This window comes from Falco naumanni, chromosome 10 (assembly GCF_017639655.2).
Source record: "Falco naumanni isolate bFalNau1 chromosome 10, bFalNau1.pat, whole genome shotgun sequence".
In the NCBI taxonomy this organism is placed as follows: Eukaryota; Metazoa; Chordata; class Aves; order Falconiformes; family Falconidae; genus Falco; species Falco naumanni.
Window position 1 is genome coordinate 1,287,098 of NC_054063.1, and position 19,271 is coordinate 1,306,368.

The 19,271-nt window shown below is 49.9% G+C and overlaps 1 protein-coding gene across 1 annotated transcript in view; it reads right to left on the bottom strand.

Moving 5' to 3' along the window:
* Positions 1–882: 882 nt before the first annotated feature.
* Positions 883–19,271, bottom strand: part of CD81 (CD81 molecule) — a 33,338-nt gene continuing 14,949 nt past the window's right edge. The window contains exons 3-8 of the mRNA XM_040608204.1: positions 11,100–11,197; positions 8,122–8,196; positions 5,320–5,427; positions 4,271–4,369; positions 3,857–3,946; positions 883–3,157 (exon numbers count right to left, since the gene is read on the bottom strand). Of these exons, the coding sequence (XP_040464138.1) occupies positions 3,095–3,157; positions 3,857–3,946; positions 4,271–4,369; positions 5,320–5,427; positions 8,122–8,196; positions 11,100–11,197 (533 nt within the window). The 3' untranslated portion in view covers positions 883–3,094. The remainder of the gene's footprint in view (positions 3,158–3,856; positions 3,947–4,270; positions 4,370–5,319; positions 5,428–8,121; positions 8,197–11,099; positions 11,198–19,271) is intronic.

Sequence of the window (19,271 nt, forward strand, 5' to 3'; positions counted from 1 at the left end):
CTCAAGTTTGTTTTTTGGGGGTGTGGAGAGGAGCAGGACAGAGCCCCATGCTGCACACACGAATGTGCAGGTATGCAGGAGAAGGTCTGAGGCAGGGCAGGGGCTCTGCCTAGTGGGTTTTTTTCCCCCTTCACCTCAGCCAGCTTTGGGACCAACCAGCTGGCGGAACAGCACTGTCGCTTTTGGATCTTGGTGCTTGCAACAGGGCGAGCCCCCTCAGCCCTTCACAGCTCCCTCTCTAGTTCAGACCCAGCCTCACAGGACACCAGGCCAGAGGAGACCCAAGCGGGTGGCTTTTTTCTGTGAGGGTTTCTCAGCTACTTTGTTGTTCTTAAGCATGGCGGTTCCTCTCTGTCCCGCTTCTCCCAGGACTGAGCATCCTGCTACAGCTGATGACCACTCCACGGAACATGGGGTCCCTCAGTGAGTAACTCTGCAGGAAACATCACCCCCTCTGCAAAACTCCATCCACCCCCTCCCACGACCTTCCCGGCCGCTGGCTGTTACCCTCCCGCAGCACCTTTCCCGCAGCAGCCACAGGGACAGGAGGTGGCCCCAGGGAGCTGCCTCAGGAGCTGCTCACAGGGACAAGCCACCTCTGAAACGAACCAAAGAGCAAGTGCAGCCTGTGTGGGACACGGTCTGAGCACACACCCTGCCCTTCTTCCTCCCACAGCTCTCAGACTCCAAGTACCACTTTCTCCCCAGTGCTGCCGCCTGGGACAACCCAGGCCCCTAAAGCTACACTGTCCATGGGCACACCTGACCTGCATCGAGACCCAGTCCGTCTTCAAACAGAGCTCCAGCTACATACACAGCATCAACTGAATACTGAACAGTATCAAAAATACGGTATAAGGAAAGAAAACAGAACTGAAATGCTTAATGGCATATTTATACACATTTATCAACAGTCAACAAAAAAGGCAGCAAGTTACACATCCATTCTGTATGCTAACAATCCCGATGCACATATATGTAAACAAACATGCTTGGTTGATGCATATACATATAGCCACACACCAGAGTAGATGACCTGAAGGAGCTATGCTGGGGAGCCCGGGAAGGGGTTACCTACTGCAAAACCTCATCTCATTCTCGATGTGCACAACGTGGACATTCAGGGCAGTGTTGCTTTAAGGCTATTTCTAAGGCTGAATCCTTCCCTGTCCAACCCCTCAATCCGAAGTTCTGTTGAAGCACTTCCTCCTCTTACCCAGCACAACTTGATATATATATATATATTTACCTATATACTTTTTAAAAGGCCCTATATACTAAAAGGCAGGAAGAGGAAAGCAGGGGGAGTGGAAGGGGAGAAAAGCCTCCAAACGGATCAGTTTGCCCCAGTGCAGGAATTTCCTATCCAGCAGCGGCAAAGGCCACGGCAGCCACATGCAGTGGACAAGGTAGTAGTTTAAAATGATTGCGGGTCTCCCTCCTGATCTGATCTGAAGCTCTTCAATGCAACAAAGGGGGAGAGTGAAATACTTGAAGAAACAGAAATATTCCTGAAGTGGGGAAGATGATCACTGGTTTCAGCTCCTCCCCTTACCTGTTTCGAGGTGGCAAAGAGCTGAGAGATACTATCATTCCCAGCTCAAGTGCCCCTACTGCTAAGGAAAAGGCTTTGCTTAAAAATATATATCTATAGAACTATACATATAATCTTTTTAGAGACACTCTGATTTTATTACATAGCTCCTGGGTCACTCTCTCCCTCTATCTACATGGTAATGGCGTGGCATACAACAGAAGCCACATACATCAAACTGGCAATCAAAGCTTACCAGGTCACAAGAAAGCGTTTTAACTAGTGCGATCTAAAATCCTGAATTCCCTGGCTTTGATAAGCTGATCTCCTGCCATTGATGTAACTGGAAGTGGAAGGTCTTAAAAATAAACTTTTTTTTTTCCAAAATCAGGTTATGACAATTTCCCAGCAATGTTACAGTGTGCGACAATATGCTGTAACGAAAACTTCACTGAACAAGAGAGTGATGCTAAGATGACATTTTAAATGTGTATGCACACGGCTGGGCACCCCCCAAGCATCATCCTGCAGTACATAAATGCAGGATTTCTAAGGTTAAAGACTTTTTTTTTTCTTTAGAAAAAAAATGTTTTCTTCATTTTTCTAGTATCATTTGTATGCAAGCATTAGCTTAACAGCGGAAACTTAGTTCTGAACTAGACTTTCCCAAAACCATATGTCTATAAAGGAACATTGAAGGAAGTTAGAAAGCGACAATATTCAGTTTGTTATATTTGAAAAATTGGGACTAAAATTCACCCCCAGCCACTGTTCCTTCAACATAATGAATCAATGGAAATGAGCCAGTTTATGAAGTTATAGCCCCAAGAAAAACCCCACAAAAAACAAAAAGCCAAAAACATTCCAACTCTTCAGAAAGTAAAAAAAATTAAGCGTGACTTCTGTTAGAGGACTGACCTACAATGCAAACAGGTCGGAGAGGAACAATGCGCCTGCATTTCCTCCAGGACACTTGCACCCAGGTGACGGGGCTGCTTCCTCTCCTCTCCCTCTCTCCCAGGTTTTGGGCAGTCAGCCAGGCTTCTCTACAGACAGCTTGGAAACGCCAGGGAGTCAGGGTGATGGTAGGAAAAGATAAGTACAAATGAACAAAAATGCTAAATTCTGCTTCAGCATCCAATTACATATATAAAAAAAAAGTTGGTGTTCAATAAGAGAGTAAAAACCAAGGCAAAGTTTTCCGGTAACAGGCTGCAGCCTTCTCCTCTGCACATCTTCCACCAGCGTTATTTCTGAGTTACGGGGGCTGTGGAAGTGGGAGGAAGGACTCGATCTGCTGCTATGGCAGCTTTCCCCATCACACAAAACTGATGTGTAACTAACTCAGCCACAAGGATACGGGAAAGTTTTATTTATTTAAAAAAAAAAAAGTACTTAAAAATAAAAATGATAAGTACTGGATGGTAATACTGGAAGTATTTATATACATAGGTTTTTTTTGTCTTTTGTTGAAATGTCTCCTGGTCACTTGGTGGCACTTGGGGTCCCCTCTAGCGCCGTCTGCCCTGCTCCCCCCTTCCCCTCCCCAGTTCTCACGGCTCAGTAGACGGAGCTGTTCCTTATGCCACAGCACAGCACCATGCTCAGGATCATTTCGAAGATCTGTTGGGAGACACAAGGGCACCAGTGAGGCACCTGCCAGTATGATGCAGGAGCTCCCCCCTCTCCCAAGGTCCCCCACTCCACATAAACACTGTCACGCCAGAGATAAGGGCAGAGACGCTGTGTCTTTGCTGCTGTTTTCATTAGGAGATGGCCAGTTCTGGATAAGATGATGTTCCCCCCCTCTCTCGAGGACAGCAGTGGTGGTACTGTTGCAAGCTGCAGCAAATGCTCAGAATCCCTCTAGCATTACAGCCCAGCCTTTGGGCAGGCGCTAGGCTACCAGCCCACACCACCCACCGCTCACTGGGGAGCAAACCCACGGTGGCAAAGAAAGCAAATCCCTTCCCACTGCAGACCCCGGTGACAAAATACAGCAGCCCGAGAAACGCGCAGTGTTGGAGGCAGCCAGGAAGGCTGATGGTGGGTGCTCTGCCCTTCTGGATGGCGTTGCAGATGCTTCTGCTTTACTGCGCTCCCCGGGCGCCTGCCCTAACGTCCCAATCCCCTGGAGGGATGATGAAGCCCCTGGTCTCGCCATGTCCCAGAGCAGCTGGGGTACAGAGGGCTGGTGCTGTGCGCTGAGCTGCAGAAGCATCTGGAGAGGGATGGATCCAGCCCAGCCAGAACAGGACCAGGGCACCCCAAGGCGGCTTGTCCACATCCCACAACAGCAGGACACCACGCAGTCACACTTACCATGATCACGGCAACCACGATGGCAGCGATACCAATCAGGTACAGCTTCCCAGAGAACAGCTCATCAATTTTTTTGTGGCAGCTTGAGGACTGAAGCAGAGAAGCATGCTGGTCAGAGAGGGTGCTTTCCCCTCACCCAGCCCCAGCAACCAGAAAGGCAGGTCCCTGGTCCTGCTCACATTCCTGGGTCCTGGCTCTAGGACCTCCCACCAGATTTCACCCCTCCACACCTGCCAGCCCCCTCAAGCAGGAACAGCAAAGGACGAACTGACAGGAACCTCTGACAGCTCTCTACACCATCCACAAATAAATGAAATCTCCACCCTTTACCTAATTCCCAATAAATCCCCAAGTTTCCCTGGCAGCTGAGTTTCCTCACAGAAGCTGTGCTGAGCAACGTGCAGCTGTGCCTACCTCAATAAGGCTTTTCAGGATGTCCTTCTTCGGGCAGAGGTCATCTCTCCAAACAGGAGTGACAGCTGCTACTACATTGTCAGGACCACAGCAGTCCAGCTACATGGAGAGAGAGAGAAAGAAAAAAACAAACAAACAAACCCCAAACCCCCCAGCATTAGCAGACTGCAAACACTCACGCAATGCTCTCCCCACCGTTAAACATCCTTGAAGCCACCTAAGACCATCTTGTATGGGGAAACAAGGGAGGGGGGATATAAATCTCCAAATTAATTTTTTTTCTTTCCATGCAATGCAGCTACAATAACTCCTACAATAGTCCCAGACAGGTCTGGCATTGGTATCCTGGAGGACAGTGAACACAACTCTCCCCAGAGATTTTGTTTCCTGCTGAGCAGAGGAGTTATCAGGATTAGTTCCTAAGAGCAAGAGTTTTCTTCCACTGAATTTTACTTAAACCAGGGGTGCTGAGGTAAATGAAAAGCAACTTCATCAGAGCTCGGGCCAGACTTCCCAGCACAGTGCGAAGGACAGAACACTGAAGAGGGCACAACTCTGTTTCTTGATGTGTAAGGACAGCAAACTTGACAGGCTAAGACCTGCATGTAGCACCAGCTGCTTTAGATCCTGCTTTTCCCATTCATTTTCCTGACCCACATTTTTAATTCTCCTTCCTCCCACACTCTCATTTCCTCTGGCTGCAAGGAACCCCTATGGAAATTTCTACATAGAGCTTGGAAAGCAGGCAGCAAAATCACAGTGCTTAGAACACATTTGATCCAGTTTGCTCCTAAGCATAAAAAAAATCCAGGGTTGCCTTCATTCCCTGCCTGAGGACTTGTAGTTCAACTTTCTGCCTCTGCCTTGGTGGGGAGGATCAGTCTTTGTGCAGTGACAGTCACTCGTCACCACTTACCCACTGACAAACCACACGCAGAAGTTAGCTGGGTGGCTTTCGCAGCCCGCAGGGGGGTCCCATCCACCAGCGGCTGCTTTGGCCAACCGCAGCAGCCTCAGCAGAGCGTGCAGCAAGACTGCTGACATCTTACCGTTTCATGAAAGGTCTTCACTACGGCCTTCCCGTTGCTCGCGTCTGACTCTGCTATGAGCGCTTGTTGAAACGCTTGATCATAGAACTGCTTCACATCTTTGGCTATCTAGGAAAGACGGGAAAAACTTCCTTTCAGCTAGAGAAGGAGGTAACCCACGCAGCAGATGTGCCCGAAGGGGGCATGCTCCCTCTAATGGCACTCGCAGGTGGGCGAGCAGTTTTTAAATAGATTTGGACCCCGTTTACTTGCACAGGTGTGTGAAGAAAGGCCTGCCTTTCATAAGGCTCACGTCCCGCCAGCTACAGCATGTTAAGAGCAGCAAATACTGAGAACCTCATCCGCTAGCCAGCCGGAGTGCTCCACGAGCTCTCTCTAGCAGCCCAAACTGCCAAGGCCCGGAGGGCGAACCCCAAGATCTGAGACAGCCTTCAGCCCACGTGGATCTGCTCTTGGGCTCAGGAACACAGAGACAGCTTGTCCTGAACTACCTGACATATGGAGACAAAACAAGCAGGCAACACAACTCCCACCGAGGCTGCTGAGGGAGGACACTCTGAGGAGGTCAGGAGGAGATGGGGTGCACAAGCAAGGCCATCTGTAGCACCCTGGCTTACTGTCTGGCTTCGAGGGGATGGCAGGAATTTGGAAGAGATTGCACACTACAGCTGCATGAGGTGGACCATTTGGGTTGGGCAGCTTAGGTGCTTTCAGATGGATGCCAAACTCTGGCTGGGCCCCCCATCCTGTAAATGGTCATATGAGAAGCCTTATCGGTACACCAGCCCTGCCACCTGGGCTGGTAAACTGCAGCCACCCATGGGGGTCAGCTCCACAATGCAGTAACTCTTTCATTTTCAGGGAAACTGGCCTTGCGGCTTCTCCTCTAACAGCCTCCAATAATTTGGGAGAGACAGATGAAAGGAGGACACGCAAGAGAAGCAAAAGGAAAAAATACAAGCACGTACAAAAGGGAAAATGCTTCCCAGAACATCTGCTCTTGACAGCGAAGGCTGGATTAGCACACGAAAAAAGAAACTGCAGCAAGAAGGAGCATGATTTCAGTCAATTATCCCAGCATTTCTCCGTCACTGCTCAAAAAAGTTTGCTTTGGAGGGTGATGTTCTCTGATCAAAACATCTGATTCTGGTACGTGGAAAAAAATAATCATGCTTCTTCTTGCCTCCCCCCTGCCTCCCCATCCTGTATCTAAAGCATCTCCAAGCAGGCAGGCTGAGGGACAGACTGCCTTCAGCTTCGTGCAGGAGCACCCTGCCCACACGGCAGAAGACGACTGTCCCCGCAAGGGGCTGCAAACCCAGGTGGAACGGAGTCCCCACCGTGAGCAGCTCGCAGCGGCTGGGATCATTCAGCGCTTCCCTCCCAGCCCACGCTGCGCCCCAGGTGCCCCAGCCGAGGCGGGAGAAGCCGCCTGCCTTATGAGCGGGGCCTCCCAAACAGCCCATTCATCACCAAAGCTGCAAAAGCTTCTGAGGCCAACAAACCGCCACCGTTCACTTCAAAATGCAAAGTCAGTTTTAGGGGTTGAGGCCATCATTCTTGTATTGGCAAATCCTAAATTTCTCAGCTTTACGCTCAGGTGGCCAAGCACCTTCTCCCCAGGACGGAAAGCAACAGCCACAGGGTCCCTCCTTATTCAGGCTTCGCTTTTTTTTGCTGTCAGTTCAGTTGCGCATCTTGGACTCTTCGGGATTCACAAACTAACATCCTGTGCGGGAGGCACAGCCCCTCTGCAAAGGTGAATTAACTCCTAAATTGCTAGGAAACAGCACCCTGCCTGCATAACTGTGTGCTGAGCCACGGAAGAGTTTATTGCCATGAAGTCATGCTCTCTCCAGTGAATGACTCCAAGGGTGTTCCCACTCACGGCTGAGCTGGTCGCCTGTGGCCTACACGCTGTGAAAGCTGAGCAGGCCACCACCTCCTTACACAGCTGGCTTACCTCTCTTGGTGAACACATCTCCTACTCTGCCAAGTAGTCCCCATCTCACCTCCACACCCTCGGTGGCTGAGTGATCAACAAACAGCCCGCTGCTTGCTGCAGCATGGCCGTGGTTCCCATACATTAATGGTTTTGCTCTTTGAGCCCAAACTCTGCACGTGTGCGAGCAAGGCGGCGAAGGGAAGGTGAGCGGAGGGGGAAGGAAAGCTACAATTTTCAGTCCTGCCCTTTGGCTAACCCTCTCCAGGCAGAGGACCTTATCTGAACAGTCCCTCGCCAGGTGCCTGGGACAGACACAGCACTTCTACCCCTCACGTGTGCACAGCGTATCAATCACCAGTGAGCTCAGTCCTAGCAGATGAATAGCCCAAGTGGGTTATATGATACTGGCAAAGAGCGGGAAGCATCACGCAATCCCATTAACACAGACACAAGCTCTCCCTGTACGGTATTCCCTTCCATCGGGGCCACGCAGCTGGGTTCGCTCTTTGGCACCTAGGGTGTGCAGATGACTTTCCTTCACGACTTTGTACATGAATCAACTCATGCGGTCACTGACTGTGGCAGCAAGGAGGAGACCCGAGCGAGACGGGGTTATTTTTATTCCAGACATTGCACTACATATTGTGAGTGGCAGCTGCTACCATCAAGTGCTCACATTTAAAGTTCATCAGCCCAGCCAAGAGGAGTTAGGTGACCTGCCTGGGTCACACAGCTAATCCAAGCCCCCGTGACTCAGTCCAGGAGCAGCTTGTGAGCAAAACAGCTCACACCGGGATCTGCTGCGGTTCTGCCCCAGCCTCCCAGTCCCACAAACGCAGGTTTTTGAGTCGTCTTACTTGGTCTTTGTTGACGAATCCCCAAATGCCAGCCGCAACTTCACAGGCAAACAGGATCACCAGGCAAGTGAAGAACTGCAAAGACAAATCAAGAGGACACTCAGCATGCCTGGCTACAGGCAACAGCAGCAATTAGGTGGGCAGAGGTGTGAAGCAGAACTTCTACTGACAAAGATCGGAGCAAGGTGTTGCCTGACTTCAACCCATTTTCTCTCTCACACACACACTTAGCCCAAACACATTTTCCTATAACTCATCGGATGCCACCTCATGTCCAGAATTCCCACTGGAATGGCAGAGCTGGGATTAGCAGAGCCCTTCCCACCCAGGGGCTGGCAGGGGTGAGGCTGCCCTGTGCACCACAAGACACAGCGCTCCTCTTCATGCACCTGCAGGGCCATCCAGACAAGCTTCTTGCTCTGCCACAGATGCTCCAAGGACGGGAATTGCCAGTGCAGGGTTAAAAGCACATTTCAGCTGCCGAAGAGCTGCAGGGTGTCAGGGTGTGATTTACGGCCACTTCTCTTGGCATCCACAGCCCTGCAAGGCTACTGCAGTTTTCTGTGTAAATACTAACACCGACGTTCTCTCGCAGTCCCACCCTTTTTGTGCAGTCCCAGCACTCCTCCCTGCCATCCCCCCAAAGCCTCCCTCTAACTTTTTGCTCAGATCCCAGGATCATGTCGTGATGTTCAGTCTGTTAGACTGGGAATGGGAAGCCATAAAGCTCACACATCAGGGTCAAGTGAGAAGGCATGGACAGGCATGCTCCACACACAGCCAGCATTGCCTCCACAACAACGTCACCCTCAGTGACTTCTTCCTGGGAAAAGCCCCAGACTGGGAGAGTTGCCACGGAAGTAAAGAAGCAAAAGAGCTGAAGCTGCCAGGGGAAGACAAAATCACAGTATGGGGTGGGACAACAGCCTCTGGCTGCTGGGCAGTCTCTGTCCCAGACAAAGCTCTGTTCCATTTTCTTCAACACCAGAGGAAACAGGAGTTTCCAGAATGATGCCATGACCTGCCTCTCACATAGAAGAGCGTTATCAGCAAAATGGAATCGGTAGTATTGTCCTGACAGCGGGAAAAGGACTTTCAACATCTTTGTCCAGCTCCTGAACAACCAGCTCTTATTTAAACACCTATCTGCCCCTGGTTCTCCAGAAATGTCTTTGGGGGACTGGGTCCCACATCCCCCCCAAGGAATCACATCACCCTAAATCACGGGCGTGGTTAAGTACTTAACTTCTGTGATTAAGTACTAGGGCTCACTCTTGCAGCGCTCACCCCCCAGTGCAGGGTAGCTCATTTATCCCAGATTTAGAGGCGCAACTTCCTGCAGACACAGTTCTGCAGGTTGGCTGCACACACCAGAGATGCAGCTTGATGCTATGGGAGCACAGCGGTGCTCCCGGTCGGGATGTGCCCCAGCCCCTTCCCAGAGAGCAGAGCCTGCTCCATGCCAAGCAGCCCCCTCCCGCCCTCCTGGGGTCTCGCCGCTTAGCTGCCATGCTGCCTTGGGCACAGGATTTCAATAGTGTGGAGCTTCGTGGTGCTTTCCCCCTTTGCAGTAAGCCTATAGTCCCCCCATCAGCTGGCTGCAGGAGAGGGCACAGCGACTGCTTCCCTGCAACACCCTGAGGAAGCTGCCTGGAAATGTTCTTGGAGCACGGCGGGATCCTCAGCCAGCAGAAAGCGTCATCGCGAGGTGTCTCCAGTCTGGCGAGCCAAGGCATGAGCAAACACGTGCAGCGCACAGCAGCTAGAGCTGCTAATTTCAGCCAAGGCAGCCGGTTTCCCTGTCGGGCCTCAGGTACATTGTACCATCTGCCCTTCTAATCCTCTTTCCAACTTTAAGAGGGAGGGGTAATTCAGGTTCTGTAATCGCTTGCGTTAACACAAAAAAAAAATAATCCAAAGCTGCCAGGCCTCGCTACAACAACCCTTGTCAGATTTGTGTGCGGGCTCCTCCTGTTCTCAGCAGCAATGACAATGCCTGTGAACTCCTACAGCAGCTCTCATCCACTGATCTTCGGAAGTGCTTGATAAAAGCTGGTGAGAAGCACCCCCTTCTCAATGGCAAACAGAAGCAACTAGAGGCGAAGTGTCTGTGATAGCAAGGAAAAGCAGCTCCATTTTGCTCTGTCCCGGCTGAATCCACACCCATGGGTGACCACACCACCAGCAAGAATCTTCCAGTCCAATGAAGCCAAGTGCTGGAAAGTCCTTCCAAATTTTTTTTTGTTAATGTTTTACCCCTCCGATATTTTTTTTTTTAACACTGGAACACGTGTGAGAACTTGCTTTAAATAAATGGGTCTCCCTTAGCCCCGAGGCAAAGGCTTTTGGTGTGGCTACAGTTTATACAATTAAGCTCATCCTGTGCCAGAAATCCCAAGCTGCTGCCTCACATCAAGAATGCCTGCAGCACTTCAGTAATGGATTTTCCAGGATGCACCTAGACGTCCTCACTAGACGTTGTGGGAAATCTTTGCTGTTTCCTCATCCTAACAGATAAAAATAGTAGATGATTCCTTAGAAGAACTGGAATTGCCACAGGCAGCCTTAAAATGAAGCAACAGGGGAAGCTGTAGGGGACATCAGGTAAGAAAAAGGGCTTGCTTAGATCATGGCAGGGGTTTTCACATATAACAGGGAGAATGAATCTCCAAGAGTCCTGCTGTTCGCACCTCTTCTGCTATGCTGCTGGCTTCAGCCTCTGTCCTGCAACCAGGCATGAGCAGGAGCCTGCAGCATGCCTGCCGGCTCAGCTGGAGCTCCAGCAGGCTGGGCAGAGATGCCCTCAGCCAGACAGCACTGCCTTGCTCCTCGCAGAGGTCTGCTAGTTCCCACCTACGTGCCCATGCATCCTTCCAGCCCATTTGTTGGAAAAGTCTCCAGCAAGGGAGGCACGGCCACGTGCTGCCCAGCAGGGACATCACAGTGCCAAGCAGCATCCACAGCTTTGCACCTCTTACCGTTCCCAGAAGGCACTGAGACTCCTGAATAGCACCGTAGCATCCCAGGAACCCCACGAACATCATGACAGCTCCGACTGCAATCAGGATGTAGATTCCTGCAAGGCAGAGCGAGAGACCGACACATTACTGCAGAGCTTTGTACAGCAGCATCCGAGTGCCTGGCAAGACAGTCTGGCTGCCCGGGGAAGCTCGTTATGGGCGTGCAGAATTAAGGCCTGGAAGATACAAGCAGAGGTGGCAGCAGACATAGTAGAACAACACAACAGGCACAAGTCAGGTCTCAAAGTGTTTGTAGCTGCTAACAGCGGAACTTTAAGAAATGCATCATCTCCAAAATCAAAGGAAACGCAGCGAGCTCAAGCAGGAATAGGCAGAGGATGTAGCTGGGAAGACAAAGCTTTATAGCATCCTCAAAGCTGTAGTATGGGAGTTCCCATGGCAGGCTGTTTAAAACATTTAAACGGAGGAGATGAAAGTGATTAGTCAGCATAACTTTTAAAATAAACAATAAGGCATATGGTTTATTTATATCAAACATCATACAAATATTTATCTGGCTAACACTTTAAAGACAGACAAGCCACAAAACCAAGGGAAAAGCACTGCTTAAGCCATCTCATTTAATATAATCTGGCTTCTTTGTTATAGGCCCTTCTACACAAAAGACTACTTTTTTTACTTCAACTTACTAAATTTGCAAAGCCAACTTACTCCATAACTAGTTCAAAGATTGGAAATGAGGCAGGGGGTGGGGTTGGGTCTGAGGCTCTGAAAACAGAAGAACCGAAGTTTATTCATTCAGGAAACAAGAGCTTAGCTCAAGGCTCATATCTGCTGCCACAAGTAATCACCACAGTCTATAACCAACCATGAGACTGGTGAGGCCATGGTGGTTACTCGGCCAAACGCTACCAGCTCAGTTAAATTTGTTTCCTTTTAAAAAAAACCAAACAGTTTCCTCTTGGTGTATCTCATATATTTAGTGTGGTTTTGGTTAACTACTGTTCTCAGGTATTGTTGTTCTACTGTTTTCTAAGTGAAACCTACTTTCCATCCAAAAGCAATTTGACACATCCAAAAAATAATCAAAGAAATAATTACAAACAAGGCAAGACTGCAGTCACCACTTTTAATTGACAGTAACAAAAAACACCCTACCATCATGAGAATAAACATACACGGGGCATCCCAGAGGTAACAGCAATACAGTGAATCTTGCTAGTGCTTGGGAGACACATTCCTTCAATGAAATGGATTCTTCTGCTATGAGTCAAAATGTTTTTATAGTTATTAATCAAGACTGTCAACTCCCCTTTAGGAACAGCACCGAAGTATAAACAGAGCTCAAGATTAAAACTGCTTGTACATAGCCATCATATTTAAGGTTTTTCTTATCTTTGTAGCTTTTAAACGATCCGATAAAGCACAAAGTTTAAAGTGCATGCGCTGAGAGCAGAGTTAAGCCAAGTTGAAACCCTTCTCTAAAAAACCCCAGATACATAATAATGGTCTTGACTTGTTTAAAATCCCCTTACAGGTACACTGAACTTGGGAAAGGGTGAACTTTAGCTCCTGCCTCTTCCCTCCTTAAAACAAAAGTCACCAGCACCCAAACAATGCAAGCGCCAATGCAAGGGCCAACTCAGTGAGAGGTGGTGATGGAAACGCCACCCCTGCAGCCCCAGCACAGGGACCCTCCGGACAGCATTTCTCACCAGCACTGTGCTTGTACAATGCCTCCCACTATATTTAGGCGCTGCAGGAGGGAGGAAGCCAGCTGCAGGGGAAGTGCCAGCACAATGGAGCGTGCTGACCCCGCAGGAAGCCCCTCTTCACAAAGCCTGGCCAGTGACACCAACATCCTCACAGCAACGTTGCCAGCAGAAGGGAAAAAAGACACAAGCCGCACCTCCTGATGCGTATTGAAGGAGCTTCAGAGCCCAGCAGCCACAAAAACCCAAGAGGCAGTTGGGTTGTTGAAGCTCCCCAGCCAGGGTCAAGACACCTCCTTAAATGATGTGAAGAGAAGGGGAAAAACAAGCAAAGGATTTCTTGGAAAGGACAGGGCAGCAGGTAAAGTTTGGTGGCCGTGTCTGAAGTAGAATTAGGTGATTTTACCCCAATAGCTGGATTTGATGTGAGGTGGAGTGCGGTGGCAACCAGGCAGAGAGCCAGCGTGGTGAGCACCAGGCTAGGGTGTGCGCAGGGCCAAGGAGTCCCAAAGGGGCTGGGGGTGATGGGAAGGCACAAACGCATCCTGCACAATGAAGGCTGTCTGCTGGACGCCTGCCAGGCTCCAGAAACCAGCTGAGATTTTCGGAAGCCACATAACCAGTTTCAAGAAGAACAATTACAATCAGTAATGGGCTCCCAAAAAAAAAGGTCTGCTTATGGTCACCAGAATTTGTTAATGCCCAAGAACCAGCCCTCACCGCTCCAGCTCATACCAGTGATGCTGCTGGTTTTGGGTTGAAAACCCAAACCACATCAAGTTTTTCCATCTTAGCCTTGGGTGGCTCCACTGGAGAGTTCATCACAAGTTGCTCTTGGAAAATCAACTTTGCTCATCTCAGAGTGCAGCAGTTTCTGACTTCTCCTCCCATTAAGTCATCAAAGAGAAGACAAAGCTGAGCTGGGGGCAAGTCATTTCAACACCTGAGAAGTCACTATTCAGGCTAACCACCTCGGTAGGTAAGTAACAAGCAGATGCAGCACATCTGGAGACAAAGCAGAATGATGCTGCAGGGACCCCAATGACCAGGTCACTCCTACAGACAGAAGATTTTATTCTCAAAGTCTTAAACAGCACTAATGGCAACTTCTAGCCTGACCAAATATAGCCAGGAGATCACAGAGCCATAGAGCAGCCCAGGTTTGAAGGGACCTCAAAAGATCATCTGGTCCAACCGTCTGTGGGAAAGGCAGCGTACATGAGACTATCCAGCACCCTGTCCAGTTGTTATCTTGAAAGCCTCCAGCAATGGGGACTCTACCATGGCCCTGGGGAGGTTGTTCCAAGCAAATGGTTGTTCTCACTGTAAAAAATGTCTTTCTTATATGGAGATCATCAGGAAAATTTAGGAGCTGCTGGCAGCTAGGGAAGTTTCGCTCTGAAAACTGGCAAGAACCTTAACTGATGGAGGAGACTAAGAGGAAAGAGACCCATTTGCCGTTTTACAGAAGTCTTCCAGGAGCCTGTATACTTGCTGGGATTTGTGCAGCTCAAAAAAATACCAAAGCCAAACCTGACCTGCTGAGCTCCCACCCCACACAGGCCATGCAGACCTCGGACAGGCAAGTGAGGTCCCGGCTTCCTGCTTCTCCCTTGCTCATGCTTCGCCAACTCCTCACCAGAGCCAGCGCTGCTGTCAAGCAAGCAAAAAGCAATAAGTAAAAGAGGGAAGATGTGCACCGTGTGCTGCTTCCTGACAGAGCCCAGTGGATGTGACCGTGGGGTGGGAACAGCAGGGACACGCAGCCAGGTGGGAGAGAGGGCAGTGATGACTGGCCTGAACTCAGAAATCCAGAAAAATCCCTGGAAGGCTTTTGGGATGAAGGCCAGCTTCCTTCCCAGGCACAAACAAGTGGCCATTACGGTCCTGCCTTTTGTAATTGAGGGCCAGAGCAGCCTCCTGGCAGGCCACTAAGTGGGACTCTGCTCCAGAGTTTATTTAAAAACAAGCACAAAGTATTTAATGCAACAATAGAGTCTTGTACCATAAATGCTAGTGGTGTTTCTCTACAGAAATGCCAAGCTGAAAGCTGCAAGAGCGAACAAAAGCAACCAAAGTGCCCACCACACGCTTTGGATGGCGTTTGTTTCCTCACAAGGGCTGGGGCTGGTGGGGTGTCTCTGCCTCCAGACTGGGTGCCAGGCAGCTGGGGGGCTGTTTCATAGCATCCACAGCCCAGACGGGAACAGCCAAGACCTCTTCCCTGAAAGCGGCCTGACACATCTTAGCTTTCATTCCTGGCAGGCAGCAAGGATGACAGCTAGCATGGGTTTGGGCTCAGTGTCTGTGAGCAAGGTACCTGTCATCCCCATCCCGAATGACACATTGTCCTCCTTAAAGTCAGAGCAGACTCCCCCTAGCACAAGCCTCCTCTGTAAGCATCAGAGACAGGGTTAATCCTGCCAGCCGGTCCTGCATGAGAAACTCCTCACCAAAGCAGCATTCCCTCCTAAGGGCTCCACCCAAACTGGCACAATCCTGCATGAGCAAGGCTCCAGCTGCCTTTCACATGACACTTCCCAGCTCATTTGTATTGCCGTTTTCTCAGGGGGTTTAAGACAAGAAATGCTGTTTGCCGTGAACAAAAAATAAAATCAAGAGAGTTATAAAACGCAAACTGCAGTGCCTACAGGCATGCTGCTCCCTCCATCAGCAGCAGTAGGTAACCCTGGGAATAGTTAGAGCTGCAGCAACAGTTACAGTGAGCTAATCATTCATAGGTGTTCACGGTACCAACATGCCTCCACATCCTGCAGTAACACTAGAGTGTTGTTTCTAACCCTAGGGCCCAGTTCTCTGTTAAGGCAGCAGTAACGAAGGTTGCTGAAGCTGCCATGTATAACCACCCACCCATGAAAGCAAGCAGTGAGCTGCAGGACCTGCATCTTTGGAGCTGGGGAAGTCAGAGAAGGACTCACAGAGATGAGTGGTATCAATACTGCCTGGAACACTTTCTCTCTCTTTGAGATGGAGCCTTAAAACAGAAAGAGGGAAAGCGGACCGACCAGTCTTAGCTTCACCTCCTCATTACAGAGAGATTCAGGGTCCTGTTTGAATCCAAAGCAGAAACGCAGCAACCACGATATGATCCCTTCACTCAAGAGCCATTAGGACACAATGCACCAGAAAAAAGCAGCAGCAATGACCAAACATCACCCCCTGTTCCCTGACACCACCAGGGCATATGCTGGTCTGGGAGGCAGGGACCTCCTAAAGCTTAAGCCACATGGAAAGCCCCCAGATATCAGACTGAGGGGACTGATAGTAATAGAGTACTTCTCTCTGGATGGTGCTAGGTGGGAAAGAACAAAAAAAGCAGCTAAGAGGGCAGCTTAGCTCCCAGCTCACGCAGATGATACGTCTTTGGAGAGCCCTTTGCCTCTGGGCCAGGTGGGAAGCTGGATGCTCAGTTCTGGGAGCAGGGAAGGGAGAGAAAAAGGCAGAAATCTATGTCAGTACTTGCACTGGCATTAAAGTGGCATAGCTGGTGCCTGCAGGGTTGTAAAACCCATGTCCTGTCCCTGCTGGGAAGTAAAGAAACAAGTAGAAAAAAAACAGACTTAAAAAAAGGACATGATGAAAAACAAGTAAAAGGAGGCATAAGCACAGCAGAGTCCCTCCAAAACAAGCAGGGAGCAGGCTGGCCCGGCCAGCCCTCCTCTGGTGCCCCACCAGAAATTCTGTGCAGCTCCAGGCATGGGCATTCCCAAGCAGTGCCCTACCCCTCCCCCCATTTCAATCCCCTCCCAGCAGCTTTAACTCATTAAGCTAATGGAAGCCAGTCTCTTCTCCCAGGTCACCATGGCAATGCTTCCAAAAGACATAAAAGAGAAGAAAAACATAAGATGCACACACCCCCAGCATCACACCATGCTTCCCAGGAAGCCCAGGCAGCTCTCCAAGCCGTGCCTGCCCTCCCCACGGGATGTGCTTTAAGAAGGGGCTGGGAGCAGAGGGAAGAGATTTTTGTGTTTATTCTCCCGACAGACAGGCTCCTGGGGGACACAACTCTGCACATCCAAGAGTTTTGCAAGCCTCCGAGGGAGGGAAGGAGGGTGGGCTGTGGTGCCTACCCTGCCGTGGCTCCTGGCCTGGAGACATCACAGGGCTTGACACCACTCCTGCTGCAGGGAAGGGTGGGACCACCAGACGGTGGTGGGAGGGAGACTCCATCCTACCCCACACCACCAAACTGGAAAAATGCCCTCTCTGTAAGCCGAAAAAATGACCATGACGTGCTTCCTTATAACAGCGGAGCAAGATACAGGCAGGGAGCAGAAAGTCCCTCCAGGACGGAATAGGAGCGGGAAAGGGGTGGCTGCACCAGCCAGCCAGTGAGGGAGGGTCTCCGGGACATTTTTGTCCAGCTGCCCAGCAGAACTGGCCCAGCAGAGCCTACAGTGCTTTCTTGGAAGTGGGACGAGGCAGAGGGGGTGGAAAAGGAGAGAGTTTGCTGGAACACAACAACCAGGAAGCCCCTCCGTCCCTCTCCGCCCCTTTCCGAAGAAAAACATCGCTGCTCTGTGGCTGCTAATGACTTTCAGATGGAGCAACAGGGCCACAAAGTATGGAGAGCTCTCCTGGGGCAGCGTGCCTCACACGGCAAGATGAAAGGCTGTGCATGCTGCCCTTGTCTGCAAGAACAAGGCCAGAAAGAAGCACGGGACGCACCTCTGTCAGAAAAGCAAAGGGGAGGTGGAGAAAGCCCCAAACAACATCCTGGTGTGCACATACCCATACCCAAAACGGCTCTGTGCAGAGATGCCTCAGTCAGTCAGATTTCTGCCTACCCCAGAAACACTGGATGAGGACCCGAGTTTTCCAATGCTGGCACACCCACGCAAGCGGGGAGGTGGTCTGCTGCATATCTCCAGGACTGGAAGGGGCAACAGTGGTGCAGCACCGGAGACCCAGGCTGGAAGATGCCAGCCCAACCCTTTGCTGCCCCAGGCCACAACACACTGCTGGACACCTCCACGTGCCCAGGGGTCTCGCCTACTGACAGAGCCCAAATCCTGAGGTGGAGGATTTCCTCTAGGCTTTGCATCCCTAAACACATGGCAGGTTTTCAAAGGAAAGTGACGAAAGCTACAGCTCTGAAAAGCAAAAAGCCACCTTCGGCACAGGCCCCCAGCACAGCCAGTGAGAGGCGACAAAGGAGGAGGACAACTGCATTATTTGTAGTCAGATGTATCTGACCCAAGCAAAACCTGATGGTACTGATTTATGGCCTTAAATTGTAACCAATTTTAGTCTGCAGAGTGAACGAATCGCAGCAGTTGGTCACAATGAAGGTAGATTGAATTGTGATTAAATAAAAGTTGCTTTTTTAATACAAATTGAACTCTATGATAAAAATTAAAAAGATTGCTTGTATTGCCAGATATGTAGTGTAAGCCAGACAGTACTGACAAAGTGTTTTGTCTCAAAACTACTATTTCAAAAAGAATTCCAATATTACTGGAGCTGATCTGAGAGTGATTAGAAGAAAAATCTAGAACCAGTAAACGCCAGCTTTTAAGAAACTAAATAATTACATAGCTCTTAACCGTAAATAAGTTTATTTCCAAGAGAGAAAAATGCATATAGTCCTATTTTTTACAAAAATCAATAAACATATATTATTTTTTAAATATTTAATTACAATTTTTAAATAATCAGTTTTGCTCACTGTGGTTCAAGGCCAAATGCAACCCTTGGTTTACACTCCCAAGCATGCAAGCCTGGCCACAGCTTGAGCCCCTACTGGCAAACCACTGACACACGAAGCCTTGAAACAGTAGAGCACAAACAGGTAAGAAAAACCAGTGCTGAACCAGCTGTGTGCATCCACAGGCATCACTGCAGTGCCTCAGGCCAAAACGGAAGGTGTTTTTTCACTGGTGTTTATTACAGCACCTAGAGAACAGGACTCGGGCTCTTCTCTAGGCCTTTCACAACAAGTTTAGCAAAAGATTTGCTGTTGAGTCTAACCCCATGATACACAGACGTTGGCATCACCTTTAAAAGATGCCTTTCTGGAGGGATCAAGACAAGGATGGGACCATGAGCAGAAACCAAGAAGTCCCATTGCTCATGGCAAGTCCACGCTCACTATAGCAGTACTGGCTTCCAGAGCCTTTACAACACACCAATGCCCAGTGCAACCCCCTCTGCAATGAAAACCTCTATGAAACCCTAGAAATCACTGCTGCGTCCAAGGCAGTCCTGAAAAGGCTAACTCTGAAAAAAGCTGCTGTTACGGATAGGAGGGACAGCTCCTCCACAACTGCCTAGCCAGCGCAAGTCTGGATGATGTGCCAGGCTGCTCTGCATGACTGGCCACATCTGGGACCTACAGCAAGAGTGGCCAAAGCATCCTCACATGCTGTGAGGACAGCAGACAAGCCCTGGGGAAGCTCAGGCAGGCATCCTGCTCCCTACCCATGAATGCACT